General features: G+C 33.8%; 3 protein-coding genes across 7 annotated transcripts in view; 2 read left to right on the plus strand and 1 right to left on the minus strand.

The window, feature by feature from the left end:
• LOC143244793 (general transcription factor II-I repeat domain-containing protein 2A-like) overlaps positions 1-13,107 on the minus strand; it is a 41,078-nt gene extending 27,971 nt beyond the window's left edge. Inside the window, exons 1-2 of one of the 4 annotated variants that reach the window (XM_076490127.1) lie at positions 12,755-13,107; positions 6,815-7,020 (exon numbers count right to left, since the gene is read on the minus strand). The gene's annotated coding sequence lies outside the window, so the exon portion shown is untranslated. Of the gene's footprint in view, positions 1-6,814; positions 8,920-12,585 lie in introns of all 4 variants that reach the window. The other 3 variants (XM_076490126.1, XM_076490128.1, XM_076490124.1) reach the window with 3 other exon arrangements.
• A 700-nt stretch (positions 13,108-13,807) lies between these two features.
• Positions 13,808-20,944, plus strand: LOC143245578 (sushi, von Willebrand factor type A, EGF and pentraxin domain-containing protein 1-like). Its single transcript, XM_076491936.1, has 5 exons — positions 13,808-13,833; positions 15,653-15,822; positions 16,405-16,584; positions 17,350-17,529; positions 20,799-20,944. The coding sequence occupies exons 1-5, from the start codon at positions 13,808-13,810 to the stop codon at positions 20,942-20,944; spliced, it is 702 nt and encodes a 233-aa protein (XP_076348051.1).
• The window catches only part of LOC143244792 (sushi, von Willebrand factor type A, EGF and pentraxin domain-containing protein 1-like), a 164,771-nt gene continuing 158,793 nt past the window's right edge, over positions 15,383-21,360 (plus strand). Inside the window, exons 1-6 of one of the 2 annotated variants that reach the window (XM_076490120.1) lie at positions 15,383-15,425; positions 15,664-15,822; positions 16,405-16,584; positions 17,171-17,232; positions 17,350-17,529; positions 20,799-20,993. The gene's annotated coding sequence lies outside the window, so the exon portion shown is untranslated. The remainder of the gene's footprint in view (positions 15,426-15,663; positions 15,823-16,404; positions 16,585-17,170; positions 17,233-17,349; positions 17,530-20,798; positions 20,994-21,360) is intronic. The other variant, XM_076490119.1, reaches the window with a different exon arrangement.

Below are 21,360 nucleotides of genomic sequence, written 5' to 3' on the forward strand. Positions count from 1 at the left end.
AGCTAAGTGGATGGTGACTTGGAAAATTACTTGCTATGGTTTGGTAAAGCTGAGAGGAACTTCAGATTGAAATTGCATTCCCATCTGATGCCTAGAGGTGATGGAAAAAAATATGAGTGGAGGTGAGTCAATTGGCTGTTCTTTGGCAAATTGGTTTTCAGCAGTCTGGGATGATTTGTTTCTTCTTGCAATTTTACTTTGTGACTTCTGAATGTTTATGGACTGGTTGTCTGTTTGAACTGATGTGTTGGTAGTTGTAATTTGAATGGTCTGAGTCTGGCTGGTGGTTGTATTATGTAGAGCTAGAACTGAGGTCTGGCAGGAGCTATCGCATGTTTTTTTGGGATTAGTGAGTCTTGGGATGTTGCTGGCAGTGAAAGTTGGCAGCATCAATGTTGAGTTGCATGAATCTGCTTTCGTGTTCTTCCTGGCTGGTTCTAGATTTAGTGGGTACTTCGTTGGTTGACCATTGGAAGTCATCCATTAATTGTCTCCATTGTCTGGAAGGTTTGTATGACCATGAGTTGGTGGAACGGCGACACGGGAGTTCGGCACTGAAGAGAAATATGTGATAGTAGCACCTGTTACGTAAAATGCAGTCAGCACTATACTTCGAGGTTGTCACTAACTTGATAAAATAAGTGGGCAGATTGGTTTGTTTGGAGAATATGCAATGTACGGCATGCATCTTGATCTTGATTTGACATTCAGCAGCTTAATTTCTTAAGGTTGAATGGTTGGGTCAATGCCTCTGAGGAACACAGAGAAAAGGCTGACAGGACTTTTAGTGGGGGAATAACTGATGTTAATTTCAGTATTCCATAGTTGGCATAGATATAACTGACCTGCAGGTGTAGAGGGTTGGACAAGAATTCCACCTTGGCTAAGGATTCGGGTCCTGAAAAGGTCAATGGTTGTGTCTAGCTTGGCTTGTGCAATGAAAGTGGCGACTAGTAATGGCGTAAGGTGCAGCATTAGACTGTGGACTATTACTGGCAAGACTTGCTAACTTGGCATTCAAACAAGGAATCCCCCTGGAAGACAAGAAATGAAACGAACTTGGCAGGGGTTTAATTTAGAGAAGTCTGATGAATTCTCTCCCCAACAGGGGTGGTCAAGAACATTGTAGTTCCTCTTCGTCTCTTCACATGAAAGATTATTCAATTGAAACTTTGTAATACAAGAAAAATCAAAGAATCATTTTATATTAGCACTATTAAACCTTCACTAAACAGAGATTCTGGATTACAGGTGAGTAACCTGTGGCTGCCATTGGTTGAATCTACAGGAAATCTCTTCTCCAATCAGAAACAGTGATTATCTAACCAATCATGACATGCTCTCCACAATCCACCAGGACACTATAAAAGACATAAAACACCTACACACACAATGACTTGAAGAAGAAAGGCGGAAGACTTTTGAAATATTGTCCTCTACACTTGTGTCTCTACAACAGGCAGTTGACATCCATTCTACAAAGTTTCAATTACTTCCTTTTAAAACTTCATATATGTGCACAACACTTTATATATATATATTGGATGGAATTGTAGCAGTTGACTCAGACATTCAATCAAATATTAGCACATCATCCACATACTTCAAGTATTTCTCCTTTAGCAGCCCTTTCAATATAAGCGCTCCAGCAGTAGTTGGTGTCATAGAGTCGAATGACCTGACTTCTCTTGAGTGTAAAAAAAATGAGTATTGGCTACACTACTATCAACCTTCTAGTTTGGCTTGTCATTATCCAGATCCCATCTTTAGTTTTGACAATCATCAATGAAGATTAACACACTCTCTCTGAAGGTTGTATGATTTTGTATTTTAACATCTGCTGTTCCACTCTGCTTGACATATCCTTAATGCACCAGGAAGCCTGAACAGCAATTGTTTAACTAAATGTATCTAATCTGTATTTATTTCGTGGTATGTGATTATAGTCCTATATACCCAACAAGCCGAAGCCGCAAATACATTAGCATATTTGTAATGAATTTAATATTATTTATTCATTTCAATATCCATGTTTATTTCAGTTTAATATATATTTAGAAGTGCATGTAACTTATATTGTTAGATGTTTATCGCAAAAGTCACACTTCTTCCCTAAATTTGTAGATTCTTGAGTATAAGAATCAACAATATGTTTTATATTGTTACCAACTGAACTTTTGAGAACTCCGCCTTAAGTTTATAAATCTACGTGCCAAGAGACAATTTTCAGAATATTGTTGGTTTGCTACAGTTAGTATGCTATGTACCTCAGAAGCTGTAACTATGATAAATGATTATTAATCAGTAAACTAAGAATAATTGACCAGGAAAGTTTGTAGATTTTGAACATTACAAACCATTCAACTTCAGAGAATTAACATCGGATGTAGTATTTTTATAATGATATTAAATATCTTCCTCGGTGAAACGTTAGCTTGTAAATCACGTGAGGCTAGCTAGGAACAGAACTACCATTATTAGAAATTATGTTATTGCTTGCATATTAAAATATATGCGTTAAGAAAAAAATTTTGTGTATCTTGTTGACAAATATAATAAATTTGATATATACACCAACATTCCATTATCTCCTAAATTAAAATTTCAGGCTTTGAAACTGTAATACATAAGATACTAAATCAAGAACACATCCATGATAAATTATATGTAATATATTAAACAGCCAAATGACTGAAAATTTGCTATTATGTTGAGTGTAGATTACAGGTTCTATTCACAGCTAATGATCTCAGACATACTAGCATCTATGTACTTGTTTTGTGATGCAAAGTGACAAAAGCAACACTACTTCTACTTTAGTTTCCCTCTGACAACTACTTTAATAAGAAAGTAGCCTGATGACTAACCATAACTGCAGAACAGCAATGAAACTTCATCCTTCAACAAACAGGGCACCATTCATGTTAATCTTGTTTGCTTTTCGAACAGAAAATGAAGTAATTCACACATTTGTTCAACAGCTGCACTCCATGGTGCCTATGTACTAGACTAGATAGGGCAGTAACATTATTCATTCTGCAAGATACAAGGTGCATTCCACTGTCATTGAGTTCATTATAAGTGACACTGAATGGTATTCCCACTGAAAATCAGTTCACCCCTCCAACAAGTGAAACTGGCAAAAAGTTTATGTAGTACATCCATTTTGAGGATGTACAAAAAAAAAAGGTAAGGTAAAAAAGAACTATCTTAATTCAATGCCTCAAGTGACATAGATGTAGTCAAATATATGGTTCTATACTCAGATTTAGCATACTGCATTTTGTTATAACAAAGTGGGTGTTCAGTGACTGAAGTGGTCGCATCACTCAGAGTATCAAATATATCCACCAGAATTCTGACTGCTTCTGTATTCATCAGGAACTTTATTACTCAAACGTATATCTTTACAGATACATACCAAGCACGAAATGAGCTGAACCAACCATCATATACTTCACCACGAACTGTCTACTGTACTTCCTAAGTTAGTGGCCTGATCTTATGCAGATTACATTGGTTTTCAGAAATAAAAGTGACAGCAGCTACAACTTGTTTCTAGCACTCCTGTATTTGAATATTTGGGTAATTTTCAGAAAAATTATCCTACAGCCACCAACCAAAACAGCTATTCTGATCCTCACTTTTGGAGTAAAACCATGCTGTAGGGATCATTTGCACTGGTTGCAGAATAAATATTAGTATAAAGCCTGTATAGTTCTGCCCATTTATTGGTAACCAGTTTGTTAGTACTGCAGTGTTTTGATGTGTAAACTGTGGTTTTGTTCTTGGCAAAGATAGAATTCAATAAGAGGCAATAGTTTGAGACGGGTCACCCATGTTAGAAAGTTGCTACAATAGCTGATATTAGTAACTTTCTCCTCTCTTTTAATTCATACCATGGATACTGCTTTTGTTAGAATGTGAACAGCCCCAAATCTTACTTCATGATTTTGTTTTCCAGTTGATCTACAAATTTATCTGCAGATGTCATTGTGAAGTAGACTTTATACTACAATGAATGCAAATAACCAATGAAGCTGCCAGCGTTCTGTAAAAGATCCCTACATTGAGCCTTAAACTCAGTTCTATTTTTCACTTAGTCAAAATGTCATAACAACTTTTCCATGGCTTATCCTAGTCATGAAACTTGCATCTCCACCAGATGATCTACAGTGATAAGAGTATCAGACCATCCAAACTCAGAACAAAGTGTTACATTACCTCTTCATGAATCAATCTCTTCAAAGTAATGAGTTGTTGAAAAGCCTTAAAAATAGTCTATGATCATATTTTGCTGCCCCCTGAAAATTAAAAGAGAGATCTGCTTTACTCTTACACTGCTACCTGTGATATTAACTTAAACTCTTTTCCTATGGATTAGAAATTTCTGTATTATCTGCCCTCCCGAGTGGAACAGTGACATGTCTCCAGACTTTTACTGATAGAAACTAGGTTTCAATTCCAGTGGTGGGCAGAGCACAAATGGTCTTTGTGTAGCTTTGTGAATAATAACAGGACAAAGAAAGAAACAAACTATACGATCTTCATGTCGCAGGATAGCATATCATAGAGGGTAGCTCACCCAGTAGTATGGCAACACCTTGAGTCATTTTCTGACCAGTGGATTCCTTGGTTGTCAAGGATGAGATCTCTACATATCATAATTCACATTAGTGAATGTTCACTGTCTTGCATGCAACAAATTATCTCTTGTTGGATGCCTTTCTACCACCAACTTCTTACTTGTGACTCTTACTTAGACACTATACTTCTCTTCAAGGAGAGACTCCCTACTTCTCTACTAATCATCATCCTGAGCTGCAACTGTACAGTGTCTACACTCCTACCTGCCTGTAAAACAGCTAATGTTGAGAAAGTCCACCCACCAATGGCATTTCAATTCCTTTATTGGCTGAGTGTAGTAATAACCAGAACCAGGGTTTCTTTTCTCTAACTTTAAAATGCCTTGATGTCCTACAGAGACCACTTTACTCAGTATTGGACACCCTAGGCTGTACAACACTCAACTGATTCTCAATATTCTGAGTTCTATCTGTGCTAATGTTCCATTCCCCCTAAGATGGGAAATTTGTTCAGTCTTTCTGAGTGCATCATGTGATATCCATTCTCTTTTCTCCTTTCTGTGCTTCTGGCTATAGGGTGTTGACCATTAGAAACCTTTATAGCACTGGCAAAGTTCAAATATTCATCACAGGCCCTGATCACCCTCCCTACTGGCTGAACTTTTTTGGTACTTATCTCTTCTTCTAAGTTATACATCCTCTTATTAATGAAAACACCATCTTCACTTATTCAAAGCCTTGATGTATTCACTAGAGGTATGGAAGAGACCAGCCACACATCCCTCAAAGAAAATAAACTTTCACAACAATGGTACCTTAGTGATGGAACAAAAATTTCTCCTTTCTTTCTACTAACTGATATTTTCCAGTGGACAATAGGGCCTGCTAAACAGAAGATTTGAACATTGCATTGTTACAGAATACAGCTCTGCTTCTTTAAAAACTCTAACTGGCTTTGTCACAAGCAAAAACGAATCTGTACATTAAAATGCATGGCACAAAAATTTAGCAAAAACAGATCTCAAAATGATAGTAAATGCTTGCTATGTGAGTGTGGAACTTGTAAAGATATAAAAAGAAAAGCTTTTAACACTTTTTTCTTCTGTTTAGTGTGAGCCTTTTATTAGTTGAAAGGAAAAATAAAAAAGTAACTCAAAATCCACAATGCTGAACATCAAGTCTGTGAAATCAAATATAAATCAAAATAACATATCCCGAAAAGTTTAGTATGATAAAAAATTGCCGATTCCTTCACTATACAGTCTAACCAATAAGTTTATTATATTTTATAACAATTTGCATTCTTTGTTAAATATTTCCCTTGCAATGCAGAGAATGTATGCATTAAATGCCTAATATTATATTCCAAATTACTATTATTCAGTAATGATAACAGTAATTTGTTATTGGAGAATGTGCTAGCACTCATTATGTAGGAATGGCAAGACAGTCGTGTTAAAGAAAAGCAAAAGAATACCTGGTGAGCTACTAGCATAGTCTCTCTATCCCCTTTGTATATATGTCACAAAAAAACCCAACAAAAAACTGACAAATGGCCCAAACCTGGATTTCTTATTTTTGTTAACATCATTTTTCTGCAATAGACCTCCTAGCTCTTACTGAGTTATAGCAGTAACTATAATTTTATCATAATTTGTTAGATAACAGTCTTCACAATCTTTTACCATTTGTTATATTATTATTTAAGGCAAAACTTTTTCTAAAGCATAATTCTAGCTTAAACAATGTTATTACCCCTTGATCTTAGCTTTCTTACAAAATCTGGCATTTCATTAAAAAGCTCAAGTACAAAGTGAAAGAGGAATTACCAGCAAATTACATAAGAACATTAGATAACTGCAACATGTTTTGTACACTACATGCCTGGTGTATTTAGATAGCCAATCCCCAGTGATGCAAAAGAGTAAAAATAAATCAATACACATAAGGAGTGTTACATATTATTATTTATTTCGGACAACTCTCCAATTTATTATATTACATATGTTCACTTATTACTATTTCAAATAACTGGAAATTTGAAAATTAATTAAAAATTAATAAAATGTTAATATGTATCAAAGTTATGTTATTTGCCAACAGGACTGATACATGCAACTTACTTTTTTTAAAACAATAAAAATGTATATATAAAAACAATTTATAATAATGGTTATTACTAACAGTTATTACAAATGATGGTTTATATACAAGTTTTACAAACTTACAGCTGTAATGAGTCTTCTATCTGGTCTAAATCTGAATATTTAATCGACGATCCAAGTCCAATACGAGCAAATCAGTTCTGGGTTCATACTGTCACACCTCGCTTAAACTAGTTGGTTCAGTTGGCCTCACAGCAGTTACAAGTTCACTATCTCCCAAGGGAGATATTAAGTGTCATCGTGGAAATAATAACGTCTGAAGTAATTCACTGAAATGGAACCGTTTGTAATTTTCAAAACCTACATATGTCTCTGGTCCAGTTTTGTAGTTTTTCCAACTAATAGGTGTTAATCACAATTATAGCTTCCGTAGTCTATAGCACACTAACTATAGCTGACCAGTAATTATCTTCTATTACTGTCTCTCGGCTTTTATACAAATCACACAAGTTTGTACAACTTTCTACAATGTTGTAGCACATTCTTCACAAACAAATATTGTTAATTCTTACTTTAAAAAATTTTCTACAAATTACGAGAACAGGTGGGACTTGTGCAATATACAGTCAACAATATATGTCACATGCAAAAAGGAAAACTCTAATGAAACAAGCGTAGGTATTAAAATAAATGTACAACAGTAAATCTGTTACAGAAGTTTAATGTGAAGAGCTACCTGGCATAGTTGCTCTATTTCCAATGCTTAGATAGTTTTTTAGCTATCCAGAGCAACCCAAAATCGAAATTTCTTATTTTCATTCATCTTTTTCAAGAGGCCTTGTGCCCACTTACTTTTAGCAGTAAACATAATTTTATCATAATTTAATAGAGCAACACAATCTTCACAATCATTGGTAACCTATTTTATTATTATTCTATGTAAAATTTATAAAGCTTTAAAATACACTCTGTAACCTGTTAACTCAAGTACTCCATCACACAAGTTGTCTTGACTTGACAAGGATAATAAAATTCCTACAATGTTTGCTTCCTCACTAGCAAAACAACTAGATACAGAATTTCCTATTGCAAACTAGTAACACAAGTAGTATTCTAAAGCTAACCAAAGGAGAAGTATAATGATGAAAGTTAATATTCTATTGAAACACTTGGCTCTAGACATAGAAAGTGGAGAATCCAGTAATATGAAGATTTTACTTTCTATGTAAAGTTGAAATGACTTTCCCCCCCCTGTGGCACAGTGGTAGGTCTGTGGGCATATATTGCTAGAAACCAGGTTTTGATAGTTGTGGTGGGCAGAGCACAGATAGCCTTGTGTAGCTTTGTGCTTAATAACAAACAAACAAATAATCGAAACGGCTTAGTCTATTACATAATAATCAGATGGATCAAGTATCTTCTTTGGTTCCTTTTATCAGGTTCAGTAGCCAGCCTTACACAGCTTTTTATTTAGCATTAATTTCCCCACCCCCACCCCAAAATGTGTAAAAAACATAATAATAGTACTAAGCATACTAATTAATGTTACTGAGTGTGCTGCTATAAGTTTCCATGTAATAAAAGGCATTATTAAAGCAGAAAAAGTGTGTATATATCAAAACTTTATTTACAAAGTGTACAGTTAAGGGTAAATGAATGATAGCCTTATACTGTTACAACCTTTATTAAATTTTCAACCTGAATGGAGCCAGTATGTTAAGAATAGGCCTTGTTCTAAACCAGAAAAGAGCCAAAAGCATTTGCTCAGTCTATCTTCACAAACGTTCCAAAACTGATTGTATAAAAAAAATGCCTTAATTAACATTAAGTATCCTTAACATTTTCTGAAAGGTTTAAAAAACAGGTTTCTAACAAAAAAAATAACATTAAGTGTGTTTTTTATATCAAAGCTACATTGGATTATCAATTGTTTCCAACAAAGAGAATCAAACCTCTGAATTTAGCATTATAAATCCATAAACGTATTACTATTCCACAAGGAGACACAAGAAATCAGACTGTTATGTTTTTATTACTTAGCTTATCTTACCTTAGCTATTATTTTAATGATACAATTAATTCTGAACTCTTCCTTCAAAATTCACAACTTGTTTCCAAAGAAAAGACTTGCTACCTTTTCCTTTACATTCATGGATCTTTAGAAATACACCTCCAGTAACTAAATCCACTGGTTTTGGTAAAGCTAAATGCAAGTTGAAAGTCTGCACCTAGGAACATATGGAAGTATCAAGCAAAATTGAAATTTAAGCCTTGTGTTCATCTACACAGACATGAATATATTCACCCTATACATATTAATAATTTTCCCATCACTGCATCCAGATCTTCTGAATATAAACTATGCAAAGTAACCTTTACTTCAGGACCAGATTAAAGGCAACTGATGCCCTAAGCCCAGCCCAACAATGGTGCCCCCCTTGGTCCCTCCACTGCTTAACTGACAAGACATTAAGACTCAGTAAGTGCTGAAAGTGAAATAAAAGTTTGAAAATTTATAATGCTTCTTCAGTTTTCTTCCAGGCCAGACCCCACAACTATATTAAATAAAAACTTTATTTTATTTATTTAACAGATTGGGCATGGATCAAAATCAAGCAATGACTAAGGCCTTTTATTTAGAAATGATAAGGAAAGTCACTTTTTTGATTAATGACAATTAAAAGGAATTATTTTTACTGTATATATGTTTTCACTTTGATGTTAACAAAAATGAAAAATTTATTCAAAACCCTTTTGTTAAGAAAATTCTCACTTTGATGTTAAACCCTATAAGCAAATTATTTACTTATACCTTAATATTTATATAAATTTTAAAAAGTCTTCTCATAGATTTTTTAATTGCAAAGTCTTTGGTAAAGTCCTCAAAACTAATTTGGCATAACAAATTTGCTACTATACTCATCAGAAACAAGGTATCCAGCCTGTCTTGTCGCATAGTTGTTCTGTTGGGATATTTAATATGCCTGAGTTGAGAAAATGAATGTTCAGCTGTGCAATTTGTGACCATTAATGTTAAAAATATATGCAATGCAATGTCTACGTTTAGAAAAGCAGACTCAATTTTGTTTTCTGAAATTATTTTATAAAGTTCAGCATGACTGAATCTGGTTTTTACAGTTTTTGTTGCACTGAACTTATGGTGCACAAATGAGTGAAACTGCTGAAGTTCAGCAGAAGGATTAGTGTCCAAGTCCTCTGGGTAAGCATCAATTAGCTTTTGGGAACACTGAGAGTAACTTTCAGTTTCAGCAGATGAAGTGACATCATTTGTCACATCACTTAGGAAAGAAAATCTGTTTGCTATTTCTTTGTACACCTCTCCTCTTCTTCTCATCTGGGTTTCTAGTTTATCAACAATTGTGTAGAAAGTGGTGATACAAAAGTTATCTCTGGCATTCAGATCTACTTGTCTATCTCCATCATTGAGCATCTTTCAGACACGTTTGTAAGTTTGAGCTGCATTGTAATCATCTGGTAGTATTTCCATTGCAAATGCTTCAAATGTTGTAAAGTCTTAAACTGCGTAGTCAGTCAGCTAATGACCGATCTGTACAAATCTGCACAGGTTTAAAGTTCACATCCTCATTTTGCAGAACGTGACTTGCTTTATGAAACTTTTGCAAAATCTCATCCCACATGATCAACATAAAAACAAATTATAGCTCTTGCATTTTATTTTCAGTATTGTCTGCTTCTCTTCTAGTGTCTCTCTTTTGTGACTGGTCTTTAACTAGACATTCTAACACTTCTAAAATCTTAAAGAAAAATTTCCAAATTGCTGTTGCTGCCATAAAATGTGCCTCCCATCTGGTATCAGAGAGGGATTTTAACACACTTTCATTTCCAAGACAACCTTTAAGAATTTTCCACCAGTTGATTGAGGCTGAAAAAAGTGTAAAGAGCAAATGCATTGTAAAGAAAAAATTAACTGCCACTTGACGGCAGTCAACAGCACTTCGGCCTACCAGATTTAGTGAATGGTCTGCACAGGGCACATATATGGCACTCTTATTTTCTTCTAAAATATTTTGCTGCATCCCCTTGTAACTCCCAGACATTTTAGCAGCATTGTTGTAAGAGTGGCCCCTACATTTTAAAAAATTAAGTTTGCAAACTTCATCTAATTACTGCAATACCTGATTTGCCATTTCAGTTGTAGAAAGGTTAAAAAGCATTTAATAGGCTGTCCATCTTTTAAGTGTCGAAGTACAACACTTAATTGATCTATATGTGATAGATCTGGCATCGAGTTAACTGACAAGCTAAAATAACCAGAAGAATTTACTTCATCCACAACAAACATGTGAACCTTCTGAGCCATTGATTCAATGAATTCTTCACAGAATTTCCATATTTCAAAATGTGCCCTGCTAAAAATGGATCAAACTGACTTATGAGCTCAAAGAGTCCTAAAAAATTCCCATTCTGCAGTAATCCAAATATTTCATCTGTTCCTTGAAGAGCCAGGCCATGTTCAGCTAATGTATGAATAACAGCTATTACACGCTTCAAAACATGTTCCCAGTAATTGCACTCTTCTTTAATTTGTTTTTCCAACTTTCGTCACAAGCCTGCCTAAACCTTGTCTGCGAGTTAAGAATGTTAGCATAGAGTATCGGTGAGTAGTGCTTCTTTCGTGATGATCAATTACAACAGTATTTCACCAGTCACTGAACTCTTCTCTTTCAACAAAATGCGAGGAAAATTTAGGGGCAAAAATTTTACAAGCAAAGCAGTAAACTGACCCTGTTGATGGTGAATACAATAATCACTCTCTCTTATATTGCTCACCATTGGCTTTTACCCCAAAGAAAAGTTTTTGTGAAGAGTATCTCGTAGGTTTGCCACTATTGAAAGTTCGGCAAAATTTGCCAAATAACCCATTGGAGTGTTGATAGTCAGTGGGTCCACAAGCAATCCAATAAGCCACATCATCAGTTGAGAAATTGAGCCACAACCCTGGATCTTTTGCTTTAGTCTTTTTCATCTTTTGTAGACTGAAGCATTTTACCATAGTCCAGAAGATTTTCATTTTCAGTAATTATTTCAATTTTAGACTATCCTGTACAGCAACTTGCATCAACATTAACACTAGAGATATCGGGAGAATTTACAGGCAAAGTGAGATCCGTTGTGACGCTTATTCCAGTTTTTAGACAAAGATTGTCAGAAAGTTATCCGAGGAGCAAGGTCCATCAGCACATAAACATGAATTCATAAATAACTTTATTGATTTTCTGCATTCTGATTAGTTGAAAACCATTAGAGAGTGGCTTCAATTCATTTTTGGAGAATTAGTTCTCAGTCATTGCAAAAGTGTCATTAAGGTTGTTACTATGGTAGGTGTATGCGAGAAGTATTGTCAATGGTAATATGCACATCCATTGTGGGCCAAAAACACATACTGTAGTAGCCTATATAAACAGTGATCATTCTGTACTGGTACACATACATGACATATAATCAATTGTAAACTGTACTGCACATTGAACTATCACATACTGAATTAAGCCTAGGCTAGAGTACCTTAATCCTAATCAAACTTCTGAAGAATGAGTTGTAACCTCAACTTTCAGCTCAGTTTGGACCTGAGGAATTTAAACGAGCCAACAAACCATACATCAACGAAATAGGCATATATCTGAAACGTTATCTGCATGCCTGGATGCGAAGACAAATTCAAAACAACGGCCTCAAAATGGGAATAGTCCACTTCATTATTCTACCTACAGTAACGTTTCCAGCGTACTTAAACTAGTTACAATATTTAGGCCTAACGTTATTGTCACTCGGTTCTCAGTTAACAACACTAACGTAAGGTCTAATACTAATACATTGCAACTGAGGTCACTAATGTTAAGCTTAGTACTGACCTTGCTTACGTGAACTTGTTCAATTCATGCACTTTTTCAGACAATCCTAAATTGATTTTGTTTATTTGTCGATTCTTTACAGTATTTTTTTACTACCACTGTGCCACAGTACTGTACTACTACTAATAGTAGTGTATACATAACAACATTAAGATTCACGTTGTCGTACATGTCGAAGTCTTACGCAATTTGACCTGAAAGGTAGGATTATCGCATTTAAACTGTTCCGAGTAGTCAGTTGTTTTCCCAGCGTTTCAGAAATGTAATATAACACATACTGATCTGAATTATAGTGCAAAATAGTTGAATTACACCTAAACGTTTGTAGTCGCCGTCTCTGTAGATTATTCGTTCGTCTCATAAAAAATATCACCAGAGGGCCGGGTCGGAACATTATAATATCAGAATAGGTCCAAAGAAGAAGTAAGGTGAATATAATTGTGATCTCCATTTTTGGGTCTAAAAATGACATTTGACAAAAGTTTGTTGGCTATTTAACCTTTAAGTAAATCTCAGCTTCAAATTTGTAGCTACATAATTACAAGGGAATACATACATACCCAAATACTCTTATAGGTTACATGTGATGTATAAACAGTGGCATTGCTACAGTTGCATTCCTTTCTAATTTTCTTTTTCGTATGATAAATTTCAAAACATGTATTCATACATAAAGGGTATTTTTTACCGCAAGTTGTTTGAAGCAAAAATAATTACGGCTCAGAAAAGCTTCAGTGAGACACACTTATAAAAGTATTACAAAACACACGAGTAATGCAATACTAACACAAATAAAACTAAAACAAACGAGATCATAACCCAAATATAACGAACGAAAACAGAAGCCGAAAAATATAAAACTAGCCACGTCTCTGTACACATCTGTCACCATTTCGCTTGACTTATGTTTCTGTGGTATTCTACTCTTATTTTACTGTAGATGTGACTGAATAAAACAGTAAAAGGTGAAACAAAACAGTTCCACTGCCTATTATTTCTTACGAACAGCCACAACAGATGGAATGATTGAGAAAAATATTTCATTTTCAAAGTCAGACATCATAACATACAATCATCTTTTACCTGAAGTTTTTTCAACACTTTGTACTGCTCTTTGCAGTAATCTTTCTCAAATCAATAACTTCTGACTTTAGATACACAGTTTAGTAGTTTATCGAAACTTTAATCACTCACCGAGCGAAAGAAAACGTTTTTTCTAACAATGCAGAGTAAAGTCGAACACGGAAGGTAAAGACAATTACAAAAAAATTGACTAAAGTTGAGGGTGGCAGTGAAAGAGTTAAGGGCATGATAGCTAGGGGAAAAACTTTGTGATGCCCCCCTTCCCTTGATGCCCTAAGCACGTGCTTTATTTGCTTAATGGTTAATCCAGGGCTGTCTTACTTACTCATTGCCAATCATCATCCAACTAAATAATACAGTTGGTAGTTAATAACTCTCCTTTTATGCTACTCAGTTCTTATATGTACATGTAGTACAACACATTTTGTAAATGTAAAAGGATCTAGGGATAACAGTGCCAAAAAGAATGCAAATAAGAATATAGAGATAATACAGCTATATATAGATTCTTTATAGCATTGTTATCCCTACATTATTTTATATTTAATAAATATTTTATTACTTGTTTTTTGCTTTTTTTCATAACTGAAAGTTAGTGTTTCTATGGATTTATGTAGTAAAATTAAATATTTTGAGTATTTATTTTTCATTCCTCAACTTTGTACATAATGTAGGTGCTGATTCCCTAAAAATGCCGATTTCATAATGTTCAAAGTATGGAGTGTTCTATATGTCATAGTCATCTAATAATAGTCTATTATTGACTGGTAATTCCTATTTCACCCTGTACTTAAGTTTTTTTGTTTTTGGCAAAACAGTACCTGATTTCTATAAGAAAGCTAGCTTCAAGGTACAATTATAACTTTGGTTACACTAAAATTCTGAATTAAAAAAAAACTACTGGTTATTACAACAAAGCGCTGACATCGCGCACTCCAGAAAAACAGAGTATATTTTCGTTAGTGATAAAGCAATTCTAGAGTTATATCAAACGAAAGAAGGTGAAAGACGAACAGTTTAGTGGGTTGGTTACTTTCAAGTTTTGTATCTTGGCAATGGTTACTTATCTTGTTATTAGCTTTGTTGGGTAAAAAAACAAAGGAATGTGAATGGCAATTACCTTTTAAATTAAAACTCTATGTCATTATTGATTTGTAAGCATGCATACTGAGTACCTCATCCTTCCTTAAATATAGAGTCTACCGTGTTTCTCCGATAATAAGACCTACCCATAAAATAAGACCTAGTGTGATTTTGGGGGGATAGTTTTAATATAAGCCCTACCCTTAAAATAAGCCCTAGTTAAGAGTGGCAGGAAGAGGAAAGAAATAAAAAATAATAATTTATTAATTAGTTTAATAGTTAGTTAATTAGTTTGTTTAAGTATTAATCAGTTAGTTTAATAGTTTAATGCTCATGCTCAACATGAGAGAGTAGGTGCGAAAATTCTACAAGAAATTGAGTTAAGTGAAAACTCAGCAGGAATTTTAAAAACAGATGATTTGCAAGACATTCCAGAGGATGATGATATGATTGTTTTTGAATAAATTCCTGTTAATGAGTTTCTGAATGTTTTTCGTAATTTCTATTTATTTAGAGGTCTTATAATTTTTACTTTGTAACTTCATTTTTTTAATATATCAAAATAAGACGTCCCCCCGAAAATAAGCCCTAGTGTCATATTTTGGAGTGAAAATTAATATAAGCCCTGTCTTATTTTCGGAGAAACACGGTAGTGACTACGATACATGTATAGTGTATGTTCTATTAGCTTTTGAAGTATATTTACAATTATATTTACGTGTTATACCTGATATATAGATATAATTATAGATAAATCACTGTTGGTGAAATTAACTTGTCCTTAAACTTTTAAAGACTTGTATATATATATATATGCTTCCAATTTTCTGTTTTTATAATAAGAATTACTATTAGACTTAGATAAGTTTATTTTTAATAAATTCAAATAAGTTTATTGCAGACTTTTTGTAGCTTGTCCTGAGGGTACTTATCATGTTGAGTCTGGCCCAGGAGACATTTCATCTTGTCAGCCATGTCCAGATGTCCAGCATACTTCTCCATTGGCTAGCACAAGCTCTGATCAATGTACTTGCAAACCTGGATATGTAACTAGTGGGAAGAAATGTAAAGGTTGGTATGAATCAAACTAATTATATAGTCTAGTAGAGAATATTTATGGTCTAGTATTATCATTCAATGACATTTTGGAATCTATAATAGTGCATAGGAACAACTGTAGGAGCAATTTCTCAAGCTTTGATGCATGTAACAAAAGTAATGGATAAACACATAGGACTACCTCTTTTTATTTTAAGGTTTTTAAATGTGTAGATGTTAAACACTAGGGAGGTTTGTAGTTTTCATTTGACATAATTTCCTTTGGGTTGTTTCTAATGAGAAAATGTACGGTGCATTATTGTTACAGTTTCAGCATGTATGATAAATATCTCTTATTATCACGGACTGAACTTTTGGTATGCTTGCAGAATATCTTGTAAGAATTTTCCAATATGAACATGTTGAAAATAGACCAATTAATTCTTAGTTTATGCAGCAATTAATATTTAGGCAGTGTGCCATGTAATATGACATCACAAAACAAAAATAAGCAATTTCAACAGGTTGATCTCATCTTCAAAAGCATTATTGTTATGAAAAAATAGCTACACAAAGCAGTACTAAAATAAGTAAAGCATTTTTTTTTCTATTTAGTGATTGAGTGTCCTCCACTTTCACCTCCTGACCATGGTTACTTTGTGAATGGAATCTGCAGCTCTGTAATCCATGCTGCCTGTGGAATTCGTTGTGATTCAGGTTACAAACTAGTTGGAAGCAGTGTCCGTCTTTGCACAGTTGATGGGACATGGAGTGGGACAAATGTTAGATGTGAAAGCAAGTATATTTAGTTTTTAAGAGTGGAATATATCAGGTAGTGATCATGCATGACAGGCCTGTTATAATTTATGTTGCTTCTCCTGGTTTATATACAGATGCTTTTACTTTGTAAGCATTCTAATGGGTTTTGAATGAAAGCTGTTATCTGGATCTTAATTATAGAATTATTGTCATAATAGTTATACTACATTGATTAGAAGTATTATTAAAGGTATTTGAATCAAATTATTATTATAAAAATAATAGGTTGTTTACTGTGTAACCTTCATTTGACACAATTTTAAAAAATGATATGCACATGGCATTAATAATTTTATACTGTGCATAACTATTTTATTTATAAACACATGTCCATGAGCACTTATAACTTGTTTAAATGGAAACACAGTTGAATAAATAAAATGAATAATTTTAGATGAGAGAGACTGTAAACATAAAGCTTTGTGTTTAGTTATATTAAACTACTCATGATCTCGACTAATAAGCAGTGTTTTTCTCTAAGTAATGTTTTGTAAACAAAAATAATTGTTCCTATAGATCTTCAATGTAATAACACATACTTTCGTTTCAAACATTAATACAGACCATGAAATGCTGAGAAAACTGGCTTTTATTTCAAACATGAATGATGACCTTATGATTGAGGTGAATTATACATTTAGATATTTTTGATTTGTGTATTATAAATCATAAGCTAGTTTAATTTAATCTAGAGTGTCTCTGAGTTATATAATCTAAATAATTTTTTTTCATTCCGGACAGTGAAAACATGTTCACCACTTAGTGTCCCACGTCATGGCAGTGTTGTATGCACTACAGACAGCTATGTGTTTGAGACCAAATGTCATTTTAGGTGTGACCCTGGATACAAGTTGGTGGGATCTAAAGTGCGAACATGCTTGGCCATTGCTCTCTGGGATGGTCTTCCAGCTCTCTGTAGACGTAAGTTTTATTGAAGTGGTTGCGATATGACCTTAAAAAATATTACTTAAGTTGATCTACATTAAGTAATCACAGCAATCAAGTAAGTTTTAACTAATATTCTTGGGATGCATTTTGTGTTATAAGTTTGTTTCCATTTTAAATAGGGATAGCTAGTACAGGTAGCCCTCATGTAGTTTTGTGAGCATTTCATAACAAACTAAACTAACTAAATTAATTTATATAGTCTCTGTATTTTCTGATGTGTATAAAACTTATAACCTTTCTAACACTTAAAAGATATTTTTCATGTCTGTATTAATATTTAGTAGTTATCAGTTAAGTATTTGCAATATACTCATATGTTACCTGTATTGATTGTGAGGAATAACTGCTAACTTTGAAACTATACAAGAATAATAATTAGTGTTTATTACAATTAAAAGTGAATTAGTTATACATAGAAATGCTACCATATTTTATTATATACCTGATAGACAAAGATGTAAGGTAAATTGAATTTTAACGTAAAGGGCTTATAAAGTGCCAAAACTATAAAGAAAGAATATTTACTCTTAACACTTTAACACATTTTGAGACTCCCATTATCTATATTTCCTTCTGTCAGGTTTTGTATTGGCTAGATTCTTTACAGCAGGTGTCTATGACTGGTTGGCTATAAATTTCAACAAAAACAGACAATACACAATACACTTATTTTAAAATAATATATTCAAAACAAGTTAAATATATGTATAAAAATTTGTAACACCATTGGTTATCACAGTTGTATGCAGAGCTTTAAATAATTAACTCTTTTCGTCAAAGTTCATACAATCTGATTCGATTATTTAAGAACACCATTTGAAAAGACAATTTATTCTACCTTATCTCTGTTTATAAAATGAAAGCTGTGGTGCTTTAACTTTAGAAATTACAATTATAAGCTCTTTATGGCTAACTTCACAATCATGTAGCCTAACATCACTTTTATTTTCAATTTCACTAACTTTCTTACTTGTACTAACATGGCCATCCATATGCATTTATGTATATTTCCTACTTAAAGGCTAGAACTTTATACAAACTGCAAAACTATATGATACAACAATACTTTTTTAAAACAATGAGAAAAATCCAGAAGGTTCGAGTAACAAGACGTCATTTCACAATTGAACAATGAAACAAATTTGCAGTAATTTCACTATGTAACACAAATTTTGTTTCTGGATAGTATGTGTTATTTCTTAATTGCTTATGTTGTAAAAGAACAGAATATGGCCTCTATCCCCTTCAAACTTTGCTTTTGTGATATGGATAATGAAATTTAGAAATTAACCTATTTTCTATGTAAAAACAGGCAAATTTGCACATTTTCATTTACCTAAGGTCTGAATAAAACAACACATAAATCAAGATTTAGATGTATTTATACTAAAGTTATACAAAAATGAACAAAAATGTTTAGAAGTGAGTAGTTTTTGAGATTTGCAACTGTAATGTAAATCACTTTCACGTATAAGCCCCCAAATATAGTTTCCCATCATGTTTTCGTCATATACTCTTTGGTAGCGGTGTTCAAAGTCCAGTATATCTTGGTGGAAGCACTCCCCTTGTTCCTCTGGGCATGCTCCCATGTTCTCCTTGAAGGATATGGACTTACAGGGACATCCTGCAGCACATTTTGCTGTAGTTCTTCACCAGCGCCTCAACCAGTTCCACATAATTTTTGGCGTTGTGATTGCCCAAGAAGCCCTGAACCACTGCGACAAAGCTGCCCCAAGCTTTTTTTTTCCTTCCTACTGAGCTTCTTGGGGAATTTTGTGCACTCCAGGATCTTTTTTATTTGTGGTCCAATGAAGACATCAGCTTTGATCTTTGCCTCAGGCAGCTTAGGGAAGAAGTTGAAAGGTACTTGAAGGATGCAGACTCCTTATCAAGATGTGTGACAAATTGTTTCATCAGACCCAGTTTTATTGCAGTGGTAGGAACAACACCTTCTGGAGATCCACTAGTGGATCACACTTGACATTGCACCTCCCCACAGAGAACTCAGTCCGTTGTGGCCAGTGCTTCCTGTTGTAGTGAGCTGCAGTGTTCTTGCTGTCCCAAAGGCAAAGATAACAGGGAAACTTGGTAAAGCCTTCTTAGAGACCCATCAAGAATGCCACCATTTTGAAGTCTCTGATAACCTCTCAGCCATACTCATCACACTTCAAGGCATGTAACAAGGTCTTGAAGCTGTTGTATTCCTCTTTAAGGTGCATTGAATGAGCCAGAGGAAGAGACAGATACTTTTTCCTGTTATAGAGCAACACATTTTTGAGGCTTCTGGATTGTGTCTGGAGAATGTTTGAAGCTTCTTGATGTCATCTCTGATAAAATCAGATAGTCTATGTGTTCATTTAGGCAGCTAGAGCTAAACTGAAATGGTGAGTGGTGAGCCCCTGTATATATATTACTATGGAAAGTTCTAGAAAATTGTAAAAGGTTCTTGAAACTTCTTGTAAGTTCTACAATATTTTAGAAAGTTCTTGGAAATTCTTGTAAGTTTGAGAAAGTTCTCTATCAGCTACTCAGCACTGAATTTACCTGGAATGTTCCGGAAAATGGGTAAATTTGAAAATTTCATTACCCAGGTCACAAAAGCAAAGTTTGAAGAGAAAAATAGGTCTCTCCCATTTACTTTAGGCAGAAGCAATTGGGAAATAACACTTTCTGCCCAGGAACAAGAAAAAGTAAAAATTTTGTTACACAGTGTTATTTCTCCTAAAAATACCAAATTTAACACTTGCATTTTGTAACTATCCAAATCATAACTCTCATATTAAATTTAAATTAAACAGTCTTGTGTATCTAACACCCTTTTATTGATTTTTTGTCCTCAAGATATGTTTTATTCTTTGAGTTACTGCAATTTGGAAGTTGTATAGCTTTGCTTCAGTTTTGATGAATTGCACTTTATATACAAGTGTTCCATGTTTCTAGTTTTGTACATGTCTATATACGTGCTAATAATGTTCTATATATGTCTGTAAAATATTTTCTAATCAAATTGAACAAATTCTAGTTTTCTTTGCTCTTTCAATGTTTCATATTACAGATATTTCATATTACTTTTCAATATTGATAATTATGATTATGAAAGTAAAAAAATCAAAATATGATTTGTTACATTTGGTTGTAGTTGTTTTTTTTTTTTATATTCATCTTGGCTGATAATACATGTGATATACATTTTTACTATATTAACTGTTAATTAGGAGGTTGTTCAATTTTATATTACTCAGCGGTAGATTGTCCTCCTCTGTCAACAATTGACAATGGTCATGTGTCTCCTGCCAAATGTACTGAAAGCAATGTGAAGTATGGAGATGTTTGTACATACAACTGTAAACAGGGATTTGTTGTGCGGGGTCCTGCAATCAGACGTTGAGAAGATCAAGGAGTTTGGGGAAAGGAAGAGAAGAAAACTGTTTGTGTAGGTGTGTGAAGACAGGTTTCTCATCTGTTGTACAAATCAAGTAAATTATTTCAAGTAGTGGTAAAGGATTTCAGCCTCGATGGACTTGCAGGTTTCATATTTGAGGCTTTAAAACCAATATGAGTTTATAATATCTGAACATTTTTAAAAACATTAAGCTTATATTATTTTTTTTACAACTAGGACATTTTCATATATTTTGTAAAATTTTAAAGGGACAAAAAAGGAGCTTATTAGCTCATCAATGTTGTCCCTTCCAGTTCACAGCTATAACCACCCCATGCTACTCATCTTTTCTTGAATTTGGTTAAATTTTCTACTTCCACCACCCTTGAAGGCAGCTTATTCTTAAAGCCAACTACTCTGTT

Source organism: Tachypleus tridentatus, chromosome 2 (assembly GCF_004210375.1).
Source record: "Tachypleus tridentatus isolate NWPU-2018 chromosome 2, ASM421037v1, whole genome shotgun sequence".
Lineage (NCBI taxonomy): Eukaryota > Metazoa > Arthropoda > Merostomata > Xiphosura > Limulidae > Tachypleus > Tachypleus tridentatus.